Raw genomic sequence first — 19,742 nt, 5'->3', positions numbered from 1 at the left:
AGGATTTTCAAATGCAGTCTGAAGCGATGAGAAGCACAGAGAACAATTAAGTCCAGACCTAAGGCCCCCTGCTCCATCTAAATGTGCTATCGATCAGTGTGCGGTCATAAAACCTGCTCTAAATTAATGTCTACCCCACAGCAAAGACTATCAACTTTCTAGTCTGTCTCTCTTCCTGTTCCTCTTGGCCTTTCACTAGCAAGATTAGCTTTTGCCACACACACACTTTTTCCCATAGCGCTCACACTCAACATTACAGTAATATTCCCATTGGGCAGCATCTCAATAGGTACTTCCAATGTACATCTGCTGCCTCTGACAAATACCACACACAGGAGATTGGTCCGCATACTTATTAACACCAGCAGCTTGCATTATGATATTTTTTGACAAGGACATCTGCCAAAACATCAGTCGCGAACTGTATGATGCTCAGGGACGCACACTCCCAGTGCAGAGTATCCCTCTCCTTCTGTGATCACTGAAGGGGATTTGACACCAGAGCTGCGGGCTCCCAGGGTGGCAGCTGTCTAACACCGTATCCTGATTAATATCTACATTCGGAACGATTCACACGCTCTGCCAAGCACTGAACACATCTCAGACAGGCTTCCTGCACATAAAGAACTGGATCCGCTCCCTCTGATAAAGCACGACTTTCTCATATTACTGGTCTGCAAACCCCTTTTAATGACAGACGTGATATATTATTTTTCATGCAACACCTTGACAGCTTGATCCGTCTGGCATCTCAAAGGCAGAGGCTAAATGCATACACTTTTGATGTATCTCTCTCTCCGACTCTGTCAACCTTGCACTCGGGCTTCACGGTACATGTATGAATACAGTAGGAAAATGTTGGTGCTTAAGTGATCCCATGAGGTGAGCTTTGAAACAGACTTACGTGTGCTATCTGTGGTCCAAGGTCAGCTCTAGATCACCCCGTATGTCACTGGAGTCTTGTCCCACAGCAGTCTCCGTCATTCAGTGAATGGTATGAATCAGGTAAACTTACTTATTGCTGAGCTTTATTACTCTTGCTCCCGGAAACCATGGAAAGCCAGTGGTACCAGCAGAGCTTATCACCCAGCAGGACCAGCGATTAGATCACACTGTAGTAAATTGAATCCCCCCCCCCACCCCCGGTTTAGAAAGCCACAGAGGAGCACACAAGCCCATGACGCTGTACCACATCTGATTTGTAAAAAGAGAATGGTTGGGGAGTGCACAGGTAGTCAGCAGCCGGTCTCTGACAGCTGCACATAACTGAATGTCACTGCAACCACGGTTACAGGCGCATATACTCACACACACACACACACACACACACACACACACACACACACACACACACACACACACACACACACACACACACACACACACACACACACACACACACACACACACACACACACACACACACACACACACACACAGATCGTTGTAATCCTTGTTGTGAATGTGTTCAACAGACCTGAGTACACCAAAGGCTTTAGCTGACATGTAATCTCACCTTCTAAGACCATAAAAATACCAAGAAGTATGCAAATAGTCTGCATAATGACTAAAGGTATCACCACCCGCTAAGCTGTGGTGATTCAAATACGATGTGAATTGTGACATTTTGCCTCAACAAGTCCTGCAATTTGTTTGTGCAGGGCCAATCATTTGAAGAAAACATTGCTTTGGACTTGGTTAGGTGAAAATAGCCCAGCGAACAGTCTGTCAAGATCACGCCTGCACCTGATTTTCCAGTGCCAGCCATGATTTTCATGGTGAACGTTAATGGAAAAGGTTGCCGGCCAGCAGCATGGGGTCACATCTAGCTTGATGTTCCCTGCCTACATGTTCCATTACGCTGGTATCAGGCAGGCGATGGACAGAGGGCAGATGCCACATTTTGACCCATAACCATCATTGCTGGGTTATTTCCTGCTAGCTGTCTTTTTCTCTTGAGGTAGCCTTTCATGATTGGTCAGATTAGTTACAGTCTGGCCACCAAACTGATGAACATTTTCAGACTTCTGCTCATAAAAGTCTTGAATTGTTTTTCAGAATTGTGGCGCTCAAATGCTCAAATTTGTTCTATATATATATTCCATTAATGTCTTTTCTTACAATTAACTCAAACAGGATATGGTGCACTTTATTGTATCATTGTCTTCTTTTAATTCAAGGATGATTCCATCCTCTTTTGAGATTTGTTCTTGTTCTTAAGCACAAGGTGTACAGTAGTAAAGTTATGCATGCTAGCATAGTGAAGCTGGATGTTTATCTTTTACATGTTTGTACCTTTATCCTTCTTCCATTCCACCTTCATTAATAATGCACAGGCAGTCATGTGAAATGTGATTTTTATGAGCGAAATAGGCTTCCTAACAAATATGAATTCATACCAGCAGCCTCGGCGAAAGACTGTGTGTACGCACCGCTTCCATATTTCACAAATAATCTGCCAGTGCCTTTATTCTCCACTGCAGTAGTCCCTTTCTGTGGATTGCCCAGGGGCAGGTTAAGGTTAATCATCTCTACTTCCTTCTTTTCTCCATGTTCTCTCATCTTTTTTCCCCCCAACCTAACGCATTCTGCCGTCACATTAGCAGCTACTAATGTGTCTGACATTTGTTTTAATAGATTTAATTTATGGGTGGGGAAACAATACAAAGAGTAAACCAATAAATCAAACGACAAATGAATACTCTCTTTAACCCGATGGCAATGCACCCAGCCAGGAGGGGGAGAGAATTAGAGTAAATTATTGTTTTAAAAGTAGTTGTGAGATTAATGAAACATTAAGAGCACTGTGCTGGCTTAAGAGGTCACTGCCCACATTTAATAGGTTATTCAATCATACCCAGCTGGAACTGTGCGTTCATTTGCTGTCTTTGCTCAACACAGTGTCATGCACCTTACATGCAAAACAGACCGCTACAAGCGGAGATGATTTTACCAATGGCATGATGAAGAATGTGATCCATACTCGCACCACTAAACACAGATGACCTTCAAGCATCATTTACACTCTTCTGTTGATGCATTGCTGTGATTATGTGTCATATATTTGAAAATGTATAGAGACAATCTGATGGAATCCGGCCATTTTTGTTTTTCTGCACTCTTTCACTGAGGATTATGTTACCCAAGTCTTCTTTCTACATCCTATTTTAAATGAAGTGTGTTCTTGGAGAAAACGGGATTTCACACTTTCTGTCAGTCTTTCTTTTTACTGATCCCACCACATTTATATTTTCAATTATTTTTATTTTTCCACCACACATCTTTTTGGGTGTGCTGACATTGATGCTAACACAATGTGTCTGTTTATAAGTCTAAGTAGAGCATGAAAGACTTTGCATACCCGAGAAAACGGAAAGCTGCCCGGCCAAAGGTCACTCATGGTGATAATATAAGTGACTAAGGCCTCGGAAATATCATGCAATAGTTCTTTGTTGTCCCATCACTGAAACGTTTCATCTGCACACCTGCTGTTTCTTTCTTTGAATCAGAAAATGATATATTTATCATATCTTTATCATTACTAGCAGGATAAATACTCATCAGTTACAGAAAAAAACAATAACTTTTAAAGGATTAAAAACGTTTGCATTAATGTTATTTCTTCTGAATTGTAAGCCGTGCTGATGTTTTTGAAATGGAATATTTTCAGTCAGCATTAAAATTTTGCTATTGCCATAATCAAACCAACAACTTATTATAAGTCAATGAATACTGGAGCTTGATACTGATTGTCTTTCTGCAGCAGAGAGATACTCATTTTTGGTTTATATCTTTCAAGAAAATATATTGCTGTCAACCCACTGTATACGTCACAAAAATGACCCTAAGAACTTGTTAACTTGGACGTTTCTGGAAGAAAGTAAGATGAACTCTGGACTTGTGGTCTTCAAACTGAGTGAGCCCGGTTCTCTTCTTTCATCTTTTTTTCCAGTGGATTGCCTCTGGGCCAAAGTTTAAACTGTACCATACCTTTTACTGGGCTTAATCAAACACCTTTGATAATAATTCCCACTTCATTTCATGCTCGCTCAGCTCTCAGTTCATCATCCACCATCAGCATGAGCAGAACCACTCCAGACTCACACATGCTTGCTGTCATGAGGCACACTGCCAGCATGTCACAAGTACACCATGGCTTGCATCACTTCTTGAGGACACTCGGATAATTAGAGAGGGAAGAGGGATTTGATAAATGTTTTGGCTCTGCTGTGGTTGATACAGTGACCTGTCTCCAGACTGATCCCCTTCTGTATGACGGCTCTGACAGTTTGTGATTATGTTGGGATATGTGAAGCAAGAAGATGGTATAATACTAATCTGGCTGCATAACAGCAATGTGTCACTGAGCATGCCAAGTGAGCCAAGGTTCCTCCAAAGGCAACCTACACACACACCTTCTTAAGCGCTCAGATATGTGAAGCACTATTCATGTTTATTATCTGTTTGAAGTGGCGGGGTAGCAAGTTCATACTCTTTTCATGACCTTATTACTAAAAATACCCTCAACTTTCCAATGATTCAAGCAGATATAAAATCCCAGTGATGTCAATACCCTTCCATTTACAAAAGGCCTAATCCACTCCTAAGCTACACAGCTCTCTTGACCCATTAGCACCAACGCTTAATGAAAGGTTGGGCCCAATCTGTCCATTCGATATATCTTGAGTAGCCCTGGTTGCTTCATTACCTCTCAACAAGCCTCGCACACACCTGCAGTAACCTCTCATCCCGCCTGATCCCCCCCCCCCCCCCCCACCTGCCTCTTCTCTGTGTATTCCTCCATCCATGGCTCCCATCAACCTGCTCACCCTGTTACAAATTACTAAACAAATGAACCCTCTCGATGGAGACAAATGAGGAAAAATAGTCTTTGAAGAGGACCATTTATTCAAATCCCGTCTGACGGCGCGGAATCTCTGATCCCATTTCTCTCCTTGAGAGCGTGAGGCAAGAACGAAGTCAGGCAAGAAGAAGGAGAATCACATCAGGCATTTCACAGGCTTTTAAACGACATGTTCCATTGCACCAGTGGTAATATCTTTGAGAGGCACGCTCATGTATCCACACTGAGCAGCTGAAAGTAGGCGAAAAGATCCTCAAAAATCAAACTACTTTCAGTGGTCAGTGTCTTTGTGTCACTTACTTCCTGTTTGTATGATCAGTGTAGTTCTTAGTAAGGCTCTTTATTTTTTATTCGGTGACATACAGTATATGTGCTTGTCATCTATAAAATCTTTGTCATTGTTCATCGTTTTTTCGTATCGTCTTGAATAAATGCGCATAAAAGAAAATTATTTCTAAGTAAATGACTGAAACATTAATGACTGTCCTTGTGAATAAAGCAGCAAGGAATCCATAATGGTCTGGATGTGATACTGTAATTTAACTCTCGCTCGGGGGGGAGATAAAGGAGAAGGTTATTCTTGCAGCTTTTACACAACTGTCATCCTTCAAAAGTTAACCCCTCCTGAGTTTACCTCTATCATTTCACAAGTGCACCCCTGCTATGCTGGCATGAGGCACGGTGCCACTTTAAGGTCATTTTCCCCATGTCTAATTTTACCCTTGGGTACGCTCGAGTAGAGCGTATAAGAGGAGCCATCATTTTAAACACTTGTTTCAGGCGCTATTTCTTTTTCAGTTTATGTGCATTCATTCAGAGGTGATGGAGTGCTGATGAACAGACAGGCAGATGCATTTTGACAGAGGTCCTTATGAGCCATTCTCCAAGGCCTTGTGTCAGGTGCATTACTTTGCCTGATCCAAACTGGAGGAAAAGCGGGGGCCCGGTGTACTGCCATTCGCGGGGGGGGGGGGGGGGGGGCAAATGAGCTGCATCGTCAAGTGTATCATGTATCCTGGTAGACTGTCAGGTGGCTGCATGATAGAAACTGCTGTGACTAAATGAGAACTAACGAGCTGTAATGAGTGCTAATAATTAGAGGCGAGACCTAGTTATGTCAGTGCAGTGCTAAATGCATTGCTAATTCTAATGGTGGTGGTCACCATTCAGATTTCATTGTCAAGATATTAAATCTCGACGTTTACTTATATCTTCCGGTAAATGTGGAATTAAATCAATTTTAATACAGACTGTGGTCAGTTGATGGAGGCTTTCTTTTATGGATGGAGCTCCAGTGTGAACAAGCCTGTAGGGAGCCAATCAACAGTTCCAGGCAACAGGAAATAACAAAGCCCAGAGCTGGATGTGTTAGATCGCAAGAGAAAGAATAGTGCACCATGGTACTTTTATTACATGGCTCGCTTCTGATATCGCTGGCTGACATGCTCCGCCTGCTTAACTCCTCCAACACTGTCGCCTCACTGCAGAAGTCTGCCAAGGTCTTGTATAAAACCCTCAAGTGCCCCCAAGAGCTTCAGCCTCCATCAACCTGCTACGTTATCTACGCTTTCAACTTTTTGACCCCGAACAAAGGATACATAGCAAATATGAAAGTAACTCACCGTTACTGCCCATACAATGCCTTGCTTGGGACGAGCCGTGTCAACCAGTGGCTTTTGCCCACAAGGCAGGGGCATTCTTCACACCTGTCTGCAAGGATAAGTGGGCTTGTCACAAGCAGAGCTAATCTGTTGCAACGCTCAGTCACACTCAATCCCCCAGTGGTCGTCTCCGCTTGTCCTTGAATGTTTGCTGGCATTCAAAGCATACTTAGGCCCCTGATCAGTCTAACCATGGTGGAAAACATGTCAATGAACAGTTGTAGCATCTCCCGCCTCTCCTGACAGACAGCTTTGAGAACTTTTGCCCCTTGCAGTTTACACTTTTGAATCTCGCATGAGCAGAACTGCCTAAAATAGACGAGTGTTTTGTGTGTGAATCATTAGATAATATTACATCATTTGAAGTGATGTCTGCCCGAACGTTAGGCTGTCACTCAAGGAGAAAAATGAACGTAATCAAGGGAGTTCTTTATCTTCAAAGCCATCAAATATGAGTGAGACAGGAGAGATGGAGAGAACAATGATAGGAGCAACCGGAGACAGAAGCTGTATTATAACGTGGACAGCATTGAGAATATGAAGTGGCTGAGCTGATGTGCAATCACTCACCTATTTCCTGGTGAAAGTATTCAAAAACATGGCATAACAATAGGAATAGTGCAGACCCTTTTAATTCAGCTTGTCCTTCAAAACAAACAATAAAACAAAACAAAAAAAATATATTTAGAATAAGAATTACCCTCTTTATACATGCTCACAGAACATAACCCTTCATAAAATAAGGAGGACAAGAGACAATGTGATTTTGATAAACATCAGATGCAGCAAAATTCTGTTTTCCATTTGTTTCTTTTGTGTTGAAGAAACTGAATTCTTGCAAATAAGGAGACAGTTCCTCGTGTGGAAATACTACTCAACCAGACAAGATCAAAAATTTAAATAATGAAGAGACAATGTTGTGCTTTATGTTCTATTGTAAAAATTTATTTTGGAAGCTGATTTAAAATCAAAGCCAAGGAATGCAATTATTTTTTGAAACACTCAAAAAGTAGGACAATAAAAGTGGGACAAGTGGGATAGCACGTTCACGTTGAATTTCCACTAAATATCAAATACTTATTTTGCTATTTTGGTTAAAAAAAAATAAATAAATTAAATTACCAGTGATCACAAAACCTATATTTAAATAATATTCAGATAAACATTTTAGTTCGTCATTGGTTGATGAGTTGACATCACCTGCTTCATGATGGTCTCTCACTCATCAAGAAACTTTTGTTGCTGTGTGGTGCAAGAATATGGATATGGAACAAAATGCATCTGTTGGCAGAAAAGTCCTGATTGTAGAGAAATGAGAGTCACAGCAGACTTCAGATTTACTGAGAGTTCTGCTCCAGATATTGAGAGAATAAATGCTGAATTTTACCCCTTTGTTTTGCGTAGACCCCGGGAGAGTCAGTGAGGAGACCGTTTTAGTCCTGAGAGGTCTGCACGTCAAAAATGCACTGTTATCTCAAAGCAGGAGTGTCAAACTAAGGGCCTGAGGGCCACTTCTAGGCCAGCACCTGCATACATTTCACCCACAATTAATGAAAAAAAAAAAGAGTAACGTAAGTCATGTTCGGTTTGGTTTTATTTGTTTGAATACAATTAAAAGATTGAATGCAGCAGCAGGAGAAGAACAAGTTGCCATTGAAGGAAAAGCAGAAGATGTTCTGTATAGGTTATTGTTAATTAAGAAAACAAAATGAGCCCAATTGTTTAGTTCGTATAACACTGGTCTGCAAATTTGCAACTATTGTTTGCAGTTTTGTGTTATTATACAATATCTAAAACAAAAGATCACATTTTGAGAAATAAAAGTGCTTTTGTTTTTTCCCCACTCACAGTGACCCTCCATTGACCTGACCATGCCAGCAGTGGCTCCCACATCAGCTGGACCTTAAGACCCCCGTTTTAAAGGGTCCAGTCACTTTTGTAAAGATGTGAGAATTGGGTTAATCCACTTTATAGTCAGTAAAAACCTCTACCAGTGTGTCACTTTAAATCCTCCGCAGGTGATTGACTTTGTCGAGAGATTTGTTCAAACGTTTGGAAGACGTTTTCCTTCTCTAATAATCTGCATCCATCCATCTGACCATCTCCTACACCACGTTATCCCTCTCTTATCCCAACTTTTGAAGAAACATTGAAACTTCCCAAAGGAAGGCCTTCAAGCCAACCTGGACTTCAACTGAGGACACTTTCTTCTATGAGTGCTACCCATTGCAACACGATTCTGCATTACTCTTCGAAACTTTGTGGGCTTTTACCATCCTAATAAAGACGTTAGCATTCATAAGAACTATGTTAAGAAAATGCCATTTCGCGGAATTAAGTTAAAAACACTTGTATTCAAGTGTCATTTTCGTGACTACTAGGTGGCGACAGATATATCCATAGGAGTGTTTTAGCACAAGAAATTAAGCCCAACAACAAAGGCTAATGTTGAATCACTCGCTAAATAACTGTCCAGTCAGCACACAATAATTCATTCAGTCCTCCATCTCTACATAGCTATTTATAACAACATATAAAATGTTGTTGCATTGTGCCGTGCAAATTCACGTCGACGTAACTCAGATCTCAACCCAGTTGTAAATCCCTCTAATTCTATTCTTTCTTTTAAATTATTTTTTGCTCCATTCCAGTGAAGCCAGAGTGCTTTCATTTCCAAAATGTTAGTGTTGAGTGTTTGGATTTCACAAATGCAACAAAGAGGGCTTAAGCAGAAATGATGACTGCTACAAAAACACACAGAGAGATGTGCCAGGAGGAGTGAATAATACCGAGGTGGAGGCTGTGGGGTGGGGGGTGGGGGGGTTGACGTGTTTTCGGAATACACTCGATTGAATGGCACCATTTCTGAACAGAAGTGGGCACAGCCTTTGGCGAAATCTGCTGAGTCAAATGAAGAATTGTTTCTCTCTGAAAGATTTATTTTCAGAGACTATGTGGTACAGTCACGCTGTTTGGAATTTGTAGTGAACATTGGAGATGACACACACTCATTCATGACTGGGCTGCGAAACATATAATGAGCTTGCTGCTCCGTCAAACATTTGCACGTTGGTCGTCTTGTCTCGTCAGCTTTGCGTCTGCATTTAGAAAATCTTGCTTACCTACAGCACAGTTGTTTGCTCCTCTATTTGCGGACGTGTAGGGCGCTGCAATGCAGTATAAGGCACCAGAATAATGCAGTATAGGGAATTATGATGATGACTAGTTCATCAGACACGTATGATGATAAGTCTGCCGAAACATCCAACGCTGAACCTTTTCTAAGCGCTACGGGAATCTCTGTGTTACATTTCAATATAGTATCTCGAGTCATAAAGAATTTATTTTTCACTGGCAAAGCATGTAAAATTCCATCTTTGAGTTTTATTGTAAAAATATTCACCTGGGCTTGTTCTGTCTTAACAGCAACTGTCACATTGAGTGTTTTAGCTGTCACTTCAATAGTTATTGTTAAAAGCTTAGAGTTTTAGATTCTCACCATTATAATAAATCGCTGAAGTTGAAACTGAACAATTGTGAGTAGGAACATCCTATGCTTACCGCCTCTGCCTATATATAAATAATTTTCAACATTTTTGAGATATGACACCTCACAGTATCGTTTATTCATTTGACCATAAACGTTTTTGTAGTAATATGTCCATAAATATAAATAGATTGAGTGCTTTGTTCATTTGTGGTAAGTTTATACCTGTTCTGCTTTGCGTTGCAGCCAATCCCACCGGCGCTGGACCGAAGGGCTATCCGGACACGTCGGAGGTCTTCAGGGAATCCAGCAGCACGACAGGGATGGTGGTCGGCATCGTGGCAGCGGCTGCACTATGTATCCTCATCCTCCTTTACGCCATGTACAAATACCGGAACAGAGACGAGGGCTCGTATCACGTAGACGAAAGTCGCAACTACATCAGCAACTCGGCACAATCCAACGGGACTGTCGTCAAAGAAAAACCAGTCAACACCGCGAAGACCTCAAGCAAGAACAAGAAAAACAAGGACAAGGAGTACTACGTCTGAGCACCACAAACTTTGGTCTTTGCTGGACCGACTGAAACATTTATCAAAAAGACAAATCAGGACATGAAGATGTGTACAGTATAATAACAAAGATGAACATTATTTAGTCTTTTTTTTTTTTTTTTTTTTCCTATAAGACAATGCTCTGGAAAATGAATCAAAAATGAGAAAAATAAACTTTCAAGCTTGCAAAGGCAGAAAAGATGTACTATCCACAGAGCGACTGTTTGAAAATTTGCTCTGGCAAACAGTTAAAAATGAATAAAAATACATATCTCACATGTCAAGAAAATAACATTAATCCATCTGTGACTTGTCCATTGGTCGGCATCAGGCGGCTGAACTCCCTTGCTTCTGTTGAGCGGCGGAGCACAGATGCACTTTGCAAATGGAGATTCAGCGTTACAAACTCGACATTTTCCACTTACATCGCCTCTGCTTGTGTTGTTGAGACTTTTTTTCTAACAACGGTAACACAATGCATAAACAGTACACACGCCAAACGTCGTACCGAGGATGAAGAGAGGAAGAAAAAAAAAGAAAAAAAAAAGTGAGACGTCAGCCGATCCAGAGAGGAAAAAAAATACCCAGATGGATGTCAGCCAAAGTACTCACCCGAGAGGCAGAGACAGCCGGCAAAGACTAATACCTGGCTGGCCAAGCCGCAGCAGTGCAAAGATGAACAAAGGATAGTGGTTCTCTTAAAAGACTATGATTTAGAGGAATATGTCAATTGTGCCAGTAAGACATCTGGAGGCCTTCGTTTTCGCTTTGTATGAACTCAAAGGAGAACGTTTCCTCGGAGCCCTGGGAAGGTCTCAGTCATGACTATTCGGGAGCCATGCACGCAAAATTATCTTATTACAGTACATATGTTTATATACAGTACAACCACATCTATATGTGCTTTCTGGACTGTGACTAAGTGGTGTTTTATAGCCTGTTGTATAGATGATGCAAACTATAACTGCTCCTCAGCCATTTTGGAATAAAACAACAAAAAAAAAGGACAAAAAGAAGACATAAGTGTTATTAAATGTTGCTAGACATAGAAGATTTTATGAGGACATCTGCATTTTCTTTTTTTTCAGTTGGAAAATAATTTGAATCTTCCCTGTTTTTACATGTGTTCCTATATAGTTTTTTATACAAACGCCAACCTGAGATAGTCGATCCCCGACCAGTAATAGCCAAACCGATCCCGAAAAACTGCACAAGGCTTTAAGGGCTGACAGGCACAACCTTACAAACCTGTGCGGCTCTCTTTTAAGGATACTGGTAGAATCACTGCCTTCCTCCTCAATCCAGACGTAAATGAGCGAGAATGAGGACCAAGAATATGAGCAATGACGATGATGAACGATGACAATGATTAAGATAAGTTAACTCGCTGTGGTTGTTTTTCCAAGTGGTAATATAAGGTTGTCAAAATGTGTGCTTGGGCTGACACAAAACCCCAAGGAGAAAAGCTCAAATAAGTCTCCATTTCAACTGTTCCGTGTTTGTTCTGTCATTCTGTCAGTCAATTCTGCTTTCCAGAGACCTGTACTTGGAATGAGTATGAGGAAAAATGACCATGAACTATAAATGATGATTATAAATTCTCTTCGTTTGCTCCTTCATCTTTAATTTCCTTTCCAAATGTTTCCTGTTGAATTGTTTTCTCTTACACTCCCAGAAAGAAAATATCAAAACACTACTTTTGAGACATCAAATGAATAAAATATTGCCTAAGTGAACTTACATCAGTGTATCAAAAAAAAAAAGAAAGAAAGAAAGAAAAGAAAACGTATCGCAGCCCGCAGCAGGTGGTAAGTTTTTTTCGTTTTGTTACCAAGCACCTTTTACGTCATTAAAAAAACAGCTTGGTGTTGGACTCAGACTTGTGAGTAGACTTGTTTTTCTTTTTGAAGATTTAAGAATACTTCTTGTCATGGTACAGACTTTGGTGACAATCCAATGATTCAACTACTTTGGATTGTCTGGAATATGATATCTAATAAGTAAGGATATATCACAAAGTGGAATCAATTCACACAAAAAGACATCGTTCGGCATATATACTATTTATATATAAACTCTACCATCATGCAGAAATAAATGAGTCTGTTTCAGTTCAGAGTATACTCTGGTAACAGCTTTAACTTCATAAATCTAGTGTAACGTGTTCTGAAGAGTTGAATTTGTCTTTCTGGAAAGTTTTCTGCAGGCAGCCGGTGTGACGATGGTTCATGAGTGTGAATTTACTACTGTCAGTGTGATTTTAATGATGAGTCTTCAAAACATCTCTCCAACCATTATTCAAGCGGAAACCTTTGCTATCTATACACAACAACAACTTTTATTCAGAATTTTGGGGCCACAAATGTAACACTAAAGTCGAGCGTTCACATGAACGTAACCGTTGTGCCTCAATACCAAGTCAGTGACACTTTTAACCTCCGCTGCTTCAGACTGCTGCTTGAGACAATCTGTCTTGAACTCATGACATTTCCCCATTGGGGTTATCTTCTCCAAACACAGCGGCATGTAAATGAGGCTAGTGTCAAATTACAGATACTTTCTTTATATTTGTGGCAACAACGTAACATTAAAATGTGATGTTAAGCTTTCATTTAAATGGAACCAATGTGTGTCATTGGACAGTTAGAGGTTCAATAGAAAGACGTGAGGAGAAAATTCAGCAAACAAGCACCTTATCATAGCTTTCCTGGTGGTGAAGCTGACGTCAAATTACTAGGTACTTGATACCGTATGAAGAGTCTTTCCAGAAGCAGCTAAATCTAAGCTAAAAGATGTGATCTGAAGCTTCGCTTCGGTTCCCGGCTACAAATAAAACCTCTGGAAATGAGGTTGTTGAAAGTCTTGCGAATGCAAATCCTCGCTTCGGTTTTGGTTTGTTTGCTCATTTGTTTGAATGATTTGTTCATCTGTCACTCTCTGACTTTAGGTGACACATGTAAACAGTGCATCCATTCTCCCATTGTCAGATTTATGGTAAGTGCTCATTACATCACTCCAAATGATGTGACAGCTTCACCCTTGAGGATCTTGAAAAATGTGTATCTATTAAGTTTAGAGCATGTTGGAACAAAAAGCTTTCCGCTTTCTGACATATCTGACATTATCTTTACAGAGCTGACAGATGTTTAGACATCATGTCTGTCTCATCGTAGAGAAGCCAGATCCACCTTTCAAGACAGAGAGCCAACTCACTTGTCCTGCTAAATTCACTTTGAGCAACGAGCTCCAAGCTCATGTCAGATTAGATTTACACCTCACATCGGAAAAACACTTTTGTAAGATTCTGACCAACAATCAGATTCATCATTCAACACATTTGTACGAGAGAGAAAAAAACTAAACAGCATTTTAACAAGTGTCACTTCTTGGTTTTCACGTACAAATTTACATCCCACTTAATACTTTCTTTTTTGGATTTTCAGACTGTACGAGACTGAAAGCACAAATGTGTGACAGACCGAGTTGGAAGTCACGTCTCCTTGTGAGCGTCCATCTCTCACTATCACAGCTCTTCATTAGCTTCTCAACACAGTTCTCTAATGTGATAATGTGCAATGTGTGACATGGTCCTGATTTCAAAGTGGAACATTCTCATCTCGGCTAGCGGAGACATGCTTGAAGACAACACAAAGGTAAAAATAGCACAGAGTTGGCCAACCTTAGAGCGATTATGGTGCTGCATGTGAAAAGACGGAACACAGGGCAGGACGTCCAGTTCAAAGTCCCTGAGGGTGTTTTAAAACCATCCGAATTTCAAAATATGCACAACTTCATGAGCGATTTGAAATACAGTCGTTGGTTATTATTTCAAAGTTGAAGAGTTTGAAAAACGATCGCTGCTGAAGACCTGGTGGATGTGGTTTGATCAGACATCACTGACAGATTCAAGTGTTGCTATTTTCTGATTGGATTAATGTTGCATCTGACCTCACCTTCATCAGGTCTGTGGAAAGAGTGCAGCCAAAAACAACAACAGATACCTTAGATGTAAAAAAAACTAAACAAACACCTGAACTCTGTGTGTGTGTGTGTGTGTGTGTGTGTGTGTGTGTGTGTGTGTGTGTGTGTGTGTGTGTGTGTGTGTGTGTGTGTGTGTGTATGTGTGTGTGTGTGTGTGTGTGTGTGTGTGTGTGTGTGTGTGTGTGTGTGTGTGTGTGTGTGTGTCCTTTTGCTAATACAACTCCATAATTCCCAAATTTGACATATTGCTTAGAATATGAAATTAACCAAAAAAACATGTAACATAATTGATGTGTAAGCTCTCCAGAATTTAGTATTTGCTCTCGGAGCAATAATTTGAGGTCAAAGTGACAAAGGTGCTAAGCTACAGGACATAATCAGTCATCATCGCCAAGTGAAAATATGATTACATACATATCAGGTTTCTTCTGCGCTGAATTGAAGGTGACTTCATTTAAGCTTAGTGGACTGTTCACACCTTGTTGTCACTTGAGCGGTAACACAAACTGTGACATGTAGTCAACACCCCATTCAAAGAAGTATAAGTCTGAATTGTTGTGTGATATATCACGAGGGAAAATGTCAGTCCAACACAACCCGATTTCCCAACACAGCATGTATTCGACATGTGATTGTTTTCCGTTTGTTTGTTTTTCCTATTTTGTTGTGTTTGCTTGGTCTTTGTTAATTGTTCATTTTACGTCTGTTGTTTTGTCCTTTTCTCTGGTCCAATCAGAAATGCATGTGGGAATACTTTGTTATCCATGCTGCTCGATACTCGGTCCACTTGTTTCACGCAAAATCGGCATTCTTAAGATTTGATCTTGACTTTAGGATAAAATGTTAACATGTTTTAGAACTGTAAGTAAAATACATTTTGTTAAAGACAAATTAAAATGATTTTAAATAAATACTGTTAGGATGGTTGTATTATACGGACAAAATCAAGTGGCTGCTAACAATTAAACTTTTATTGGTAAATCCTTCAGGAAGTCTGATATCAGCAAACTTTGTTATTTAGCGTGTGATGTGACAGTTTATTGTGTGAGTTTAATTTTTAATGCATCAGAGTTGGCAGCCCTGCTTTACTTTTAATTTGAAATGCAATTGTCTGATGACGAAGCTTTAATCACAGTGGGAAAGAGAATGTTTGATACCGTGCTATCTGGACGTGAAACATTAGGATATTGTTTTGGGTCACGTAAGGTTTATTAAACGTCCTTTCACAATTATTGCACAATGTAAGTATTTCACGCCAAGACCCCCTTATGAAACATTTAATTACTTGAGTCGTAGTTCTGCCTTCATCCAGTTGGAGCATCATCACCTTTTGTTGATCGGCCACAGTGTCATCCGTCCCTAAAACCTCCGGGGGCACTGTTTTCACTTTCTATGGTTCTGATCTGTGACACCGAAGTGCTTAGCTTTGTTTGTCTCTGTTGACTCATGCTCAGTTGAACTACAAGTAAGCATGGATGTTTAGTGAATTCAGAAAGTGTCTCTGATCTCACTGGGGGTCTTCATTGGCAACATCTGGAGCATCTGGTCCCTCCTCTGCCTGAGCGTTGATAGTGTTGTGAACCCGTTTTACTCTCAGCATTCTTTTTCCTCCATTCTGGAGTCCTGAGCTTGAAAATATATTTTTGAGGGATGAATTCATTCAGTCATCACGTTGGAGGTTTTTTTGGTAGTACTTTTTATCTAATGAGATCATCATCTACTGTCGGGATTGCAATGACGCTTTGTTTAGGCATTTCATTACTTTGGAGATAAATGACAATATCATGATTCATGAGCCCCTGATGTAGTTACTTACTAAATTAGCTTGACATGACACGCACAGACATGGATGTAGACACAAAGGCTACATCCAGGATTACTTCCTTAATCACAAATCTATCAGAATCAGAGAATCACAATTAGAAAACCTTATTGTCATTGCCATAAAACAACAAAACTTTGTCGGTTACAATCAGACTTCTTGGTACAGCAAACAAATAGGAGGGGATGGGGGGGGGGGGGGGGGGGGGGTTGATGGAGGCTGCAGCTTCAGGAGAAACGTTGTTCCTTAACTTGTTGGTCCAGGTTTATATATTGCAAAACCGCTTTCCTGATTGGAGCGGGGCAAACAAGCTGAATTACTGTTATAACAACACATCATCAACAGGGTAAAATTAACCTGTCTCACGACGGTCTCATCCCAGATCACGCTCCCTATTAGTGGGTGAACAATCCGACGCTTGCTGAATAATGCTTCACAATAGGAAGAGCCGACATCGAAGGATCAAAAAGCGACGTCGCTATGAATGCTTGGCCGCTACAAGCCAGTTATACCTGTGGTAACCTTTCTAAAACCTCCTGTTCAAAAACCCAAAAAGTCAGAAGGATCATGAGGCCCCACTTTCACAGTCTGTATTGCTCATTATGTATATTAACTCAATGCAATACACACACATGTATCATCACCACCTAACACCATGAATGTCAAATCCATAAAATGTTGGTTATTGCATTGTGGTAACCATTCATAGAGGAGAGAGAGAGAGAGAGGGAAAGAGAAGGAATATCAGTCTATCATTAAATTAACAAAGGAATTACAAAATCTGATCAAGCCTCATTTTTACACGATTTTTTCGTGCATATCTGTGTTGTATCCACACCATTGCTTGGGAAATTGTCCAGTCCATTCACAGTCTTTTCATTTTTGTTGCACAGTCCATCTTCAACACAACAAAACTACAGTTTGTAAGACAGCCTGTTTCAAGGCCGAGCCGATCATGCGTAATGTATGTTCTGCCTCTGGGATGTTCAGGCAGGAGCATCACTCGCTGTTTGCCGGAAGGAATATCAAATAAAATGAAGAGCGTTCACACGTTTGAGGAGCAATTTAAGGCTCAGGCAATTTTTCCTCAGTCAGGGTAAATGTTGAAAATTAAAAGCGCCACGTAGTGTCTGCATAAGAAAAAGAAAAAAAACAGGTTTTGTTTACATTACAAGCACAATCTCCCCAAGAGGTATTGTGTGGATCCTGAAGGCCTGACCAACAGGCAAAATGCATTTCCAAACCTATAAAATATTAATAAAGACTCTTCTCTGCTTTAAACTCTGTTGTTGTTTGTAGTAACCTTAAGCCCCCTTTGTTTTTTTTTGTTTGTTTTATTTACTCTTCATGAATGTTGACTTGTCTCAGACCAGAAATACTCACATTGTGCAGAAGTGACTGTGCTGGATGTTTGTCCTCATATGATTGTGTTACAGTTCCTTAATTGCATTATTTTAATGTTGTTCTCCAAAATTTGCTCTCGGTGGTTCAAATGTACATTCTCATTCTCTTCTCGTCGCCAGGAACTCACTCGTTCCCCGCTCCTCATGGGACACATTGTATACACTACATCCAAACACAGGGGATAATGAAATAACAATAACAAGCTCACAGCTTCATTTCAGCGGGTGGAATTTATGCCAGTAGATGAAAAACTCATGGGGTGGGGAAGTATTTTTAGCCACATGCTTATCTTTATCTTCCATTCTTCCTCCCATGCATCTCTCACTCTCACACACAATGTCTTTGTCCCCGTCTTCTGTATTCATCTTATGCCATTTCCCTTCTCACTCGGGCTCTTTGCTTCTATCTCAGCTGGTTATACCAGACGTCCCTTTAATTCGACACACTAATGTAATTCGCTTTCTCTATAATCATCCATTTTCCCCTTTTCATGCCCTCTCCCCGAACTTGTGGATTCTATTTCACTGCAGTACACCAGGCTACATCGGTTTGCATTTCATTTAGTCCTTATTTGTTTAGAAGCCCCGTGCTGCCCCGCTATGAATCAACATAGAGGCAACTGTCGCTGACCAAGTCAAATAAGATATAATCACCAGTGGATCATAATGCTCACGATCAAATAAGACCGAGTCATGACAAAGGTTTTCAGGATTACGCAGTAATGCAAATAGTACTGAAAAAGTCTTACTAAGTACTGTTAGATATATCACTTCTATGAATGTACTCAATCAAGTTAAAGTACTTAAAAAAAAAAAAAATTATTCAAAGACTTCATCTCACGTATTTTTTGCCAAATTTAAATGTATTTGTCCAAATTTGCCTGCAATATTTATGTTCAAACAGACTATAGGAACTTGTTTCGCAAACAGATGTATATATAAAGTGAAAATTCAGGCACAAAAAAATTCACTAGTTGTGACTTTAAAAGGCCTTTTAAAACAAGCAAAGTGGACGATATGAGTAAATGTGCATACCTTAAAAAGAGGTATGCCTACTTTAAAACAAGAACCGTTTATTGTATTACTGTATTAACACCACGTCAGGTCTTATAACATTACACATGCATACATCTCGCGCACATTGAAAACCAAAAATTGCATGTAATAATGCTAATAATGATTAGATCGAACTGACAGTAGTTAAATAACATTAATCATTGCTAAAACTGTATTTGGCAGTTCAGCATGACATGTGACACCAGGGTTTTCAATTGTGCATTTTCTTAATAACCATGCCTTTTACAAAAAATAGGAATCCAAGATAAGCCGTCGCCGCGACACTTTGAGAGTAGGTGCCAAACATGTACACCTCACGTAGGCAGCGTGGCGGCATACAGAGCTACCGAGCCCCCACTGTGTTCAAGGCCTTCGTATCTACTCGGGACTGACTGGCGCAGTGACTGAAAGGCACGTCCCAACGTAACCTCAGAGAAACTTCGAATCAGTATCGCATGAGTCTGGAGAATAAAAACTGGAGATCAGAGAAGCATAGCATTTATATAAGATACAAACATTTACTCCCAAAATATACGCGTTTCACTCATACTAACAAAAGTTTGCCAACAGATTTCCCAGCCGTGATACAGTTTAATAATACTAAATAGCGAGATTAATATCTTCAAAGCCACTCCAATTATCTGAGATTGTAACACAAACAGGTCTGCGTGCTGTCTCCTCTAACAATACAGTGCAGAGGACCAGAAGTCAGAAGAGAAGGCAAGGTGAACCAAGGCAACTTTATTTCTATAACGCATTTCAGCAACAAGACTTTTCAAAAACCCTTTAAGTTAACAATCATGAAGAGAGTTGCAGAATATTAACATTAGGAAAATAAATGAAAACAAGTAAAGACGAATACATAAAAAGCCTATTAAAGTTTAATAAATCAAAACAGAATAACAATATGAGAT

At 40.2% G+C, this 19,742-nt stretch overlaps 1 protein-coding gene across 6 annotated transcripts in view; it reads left to right on the top strand.

Annotated features, from left to right (window-relative positions):
* Positions 1–12,312, top strand: part of LOC308121044 (neurexin-1a-like) — a 242,416-nt gene extending 230,104 nt beyond the window's left edge. For all 6 annotated transcript variants that reach the window (XM_080482073.1, XM_080482072.1, XM_080482071.1 and 3 more), the window contains one exon: positions 10,259–12,312. In XM_080482073.1, the coding sequence (XP_080338199.1) occupies positions 10,259–10,563 (305 nt within the window). In that variant the 3' untranslated portion in view covers positions 10,564–12,312. The remainder of the gene's footprint in view (positions 1–10,258) is intronic.
* The last annotated feature ends 7,430 nt before the right edge of the window (positions 12,313–19,742 follow it).

This window comes from Lipophrys pholis (genome assembly GCF_963383615.2).
Source record: "Lipophrys pholis genome assembly, chromosome: 15".
In the NCBI taxonomy this organism is placed as follows: Eukaryota; Metazoa; Chordata; class Actinopteri; order Blenniiformes; family Blenniidae; genus Lipophrys; species Lipophrys pholis.
The sequence above is the reverse complement of the archived record's forward strand: the minus strand, read 5'-3'. Positions and strand labels throughout refer to the sequence as shown.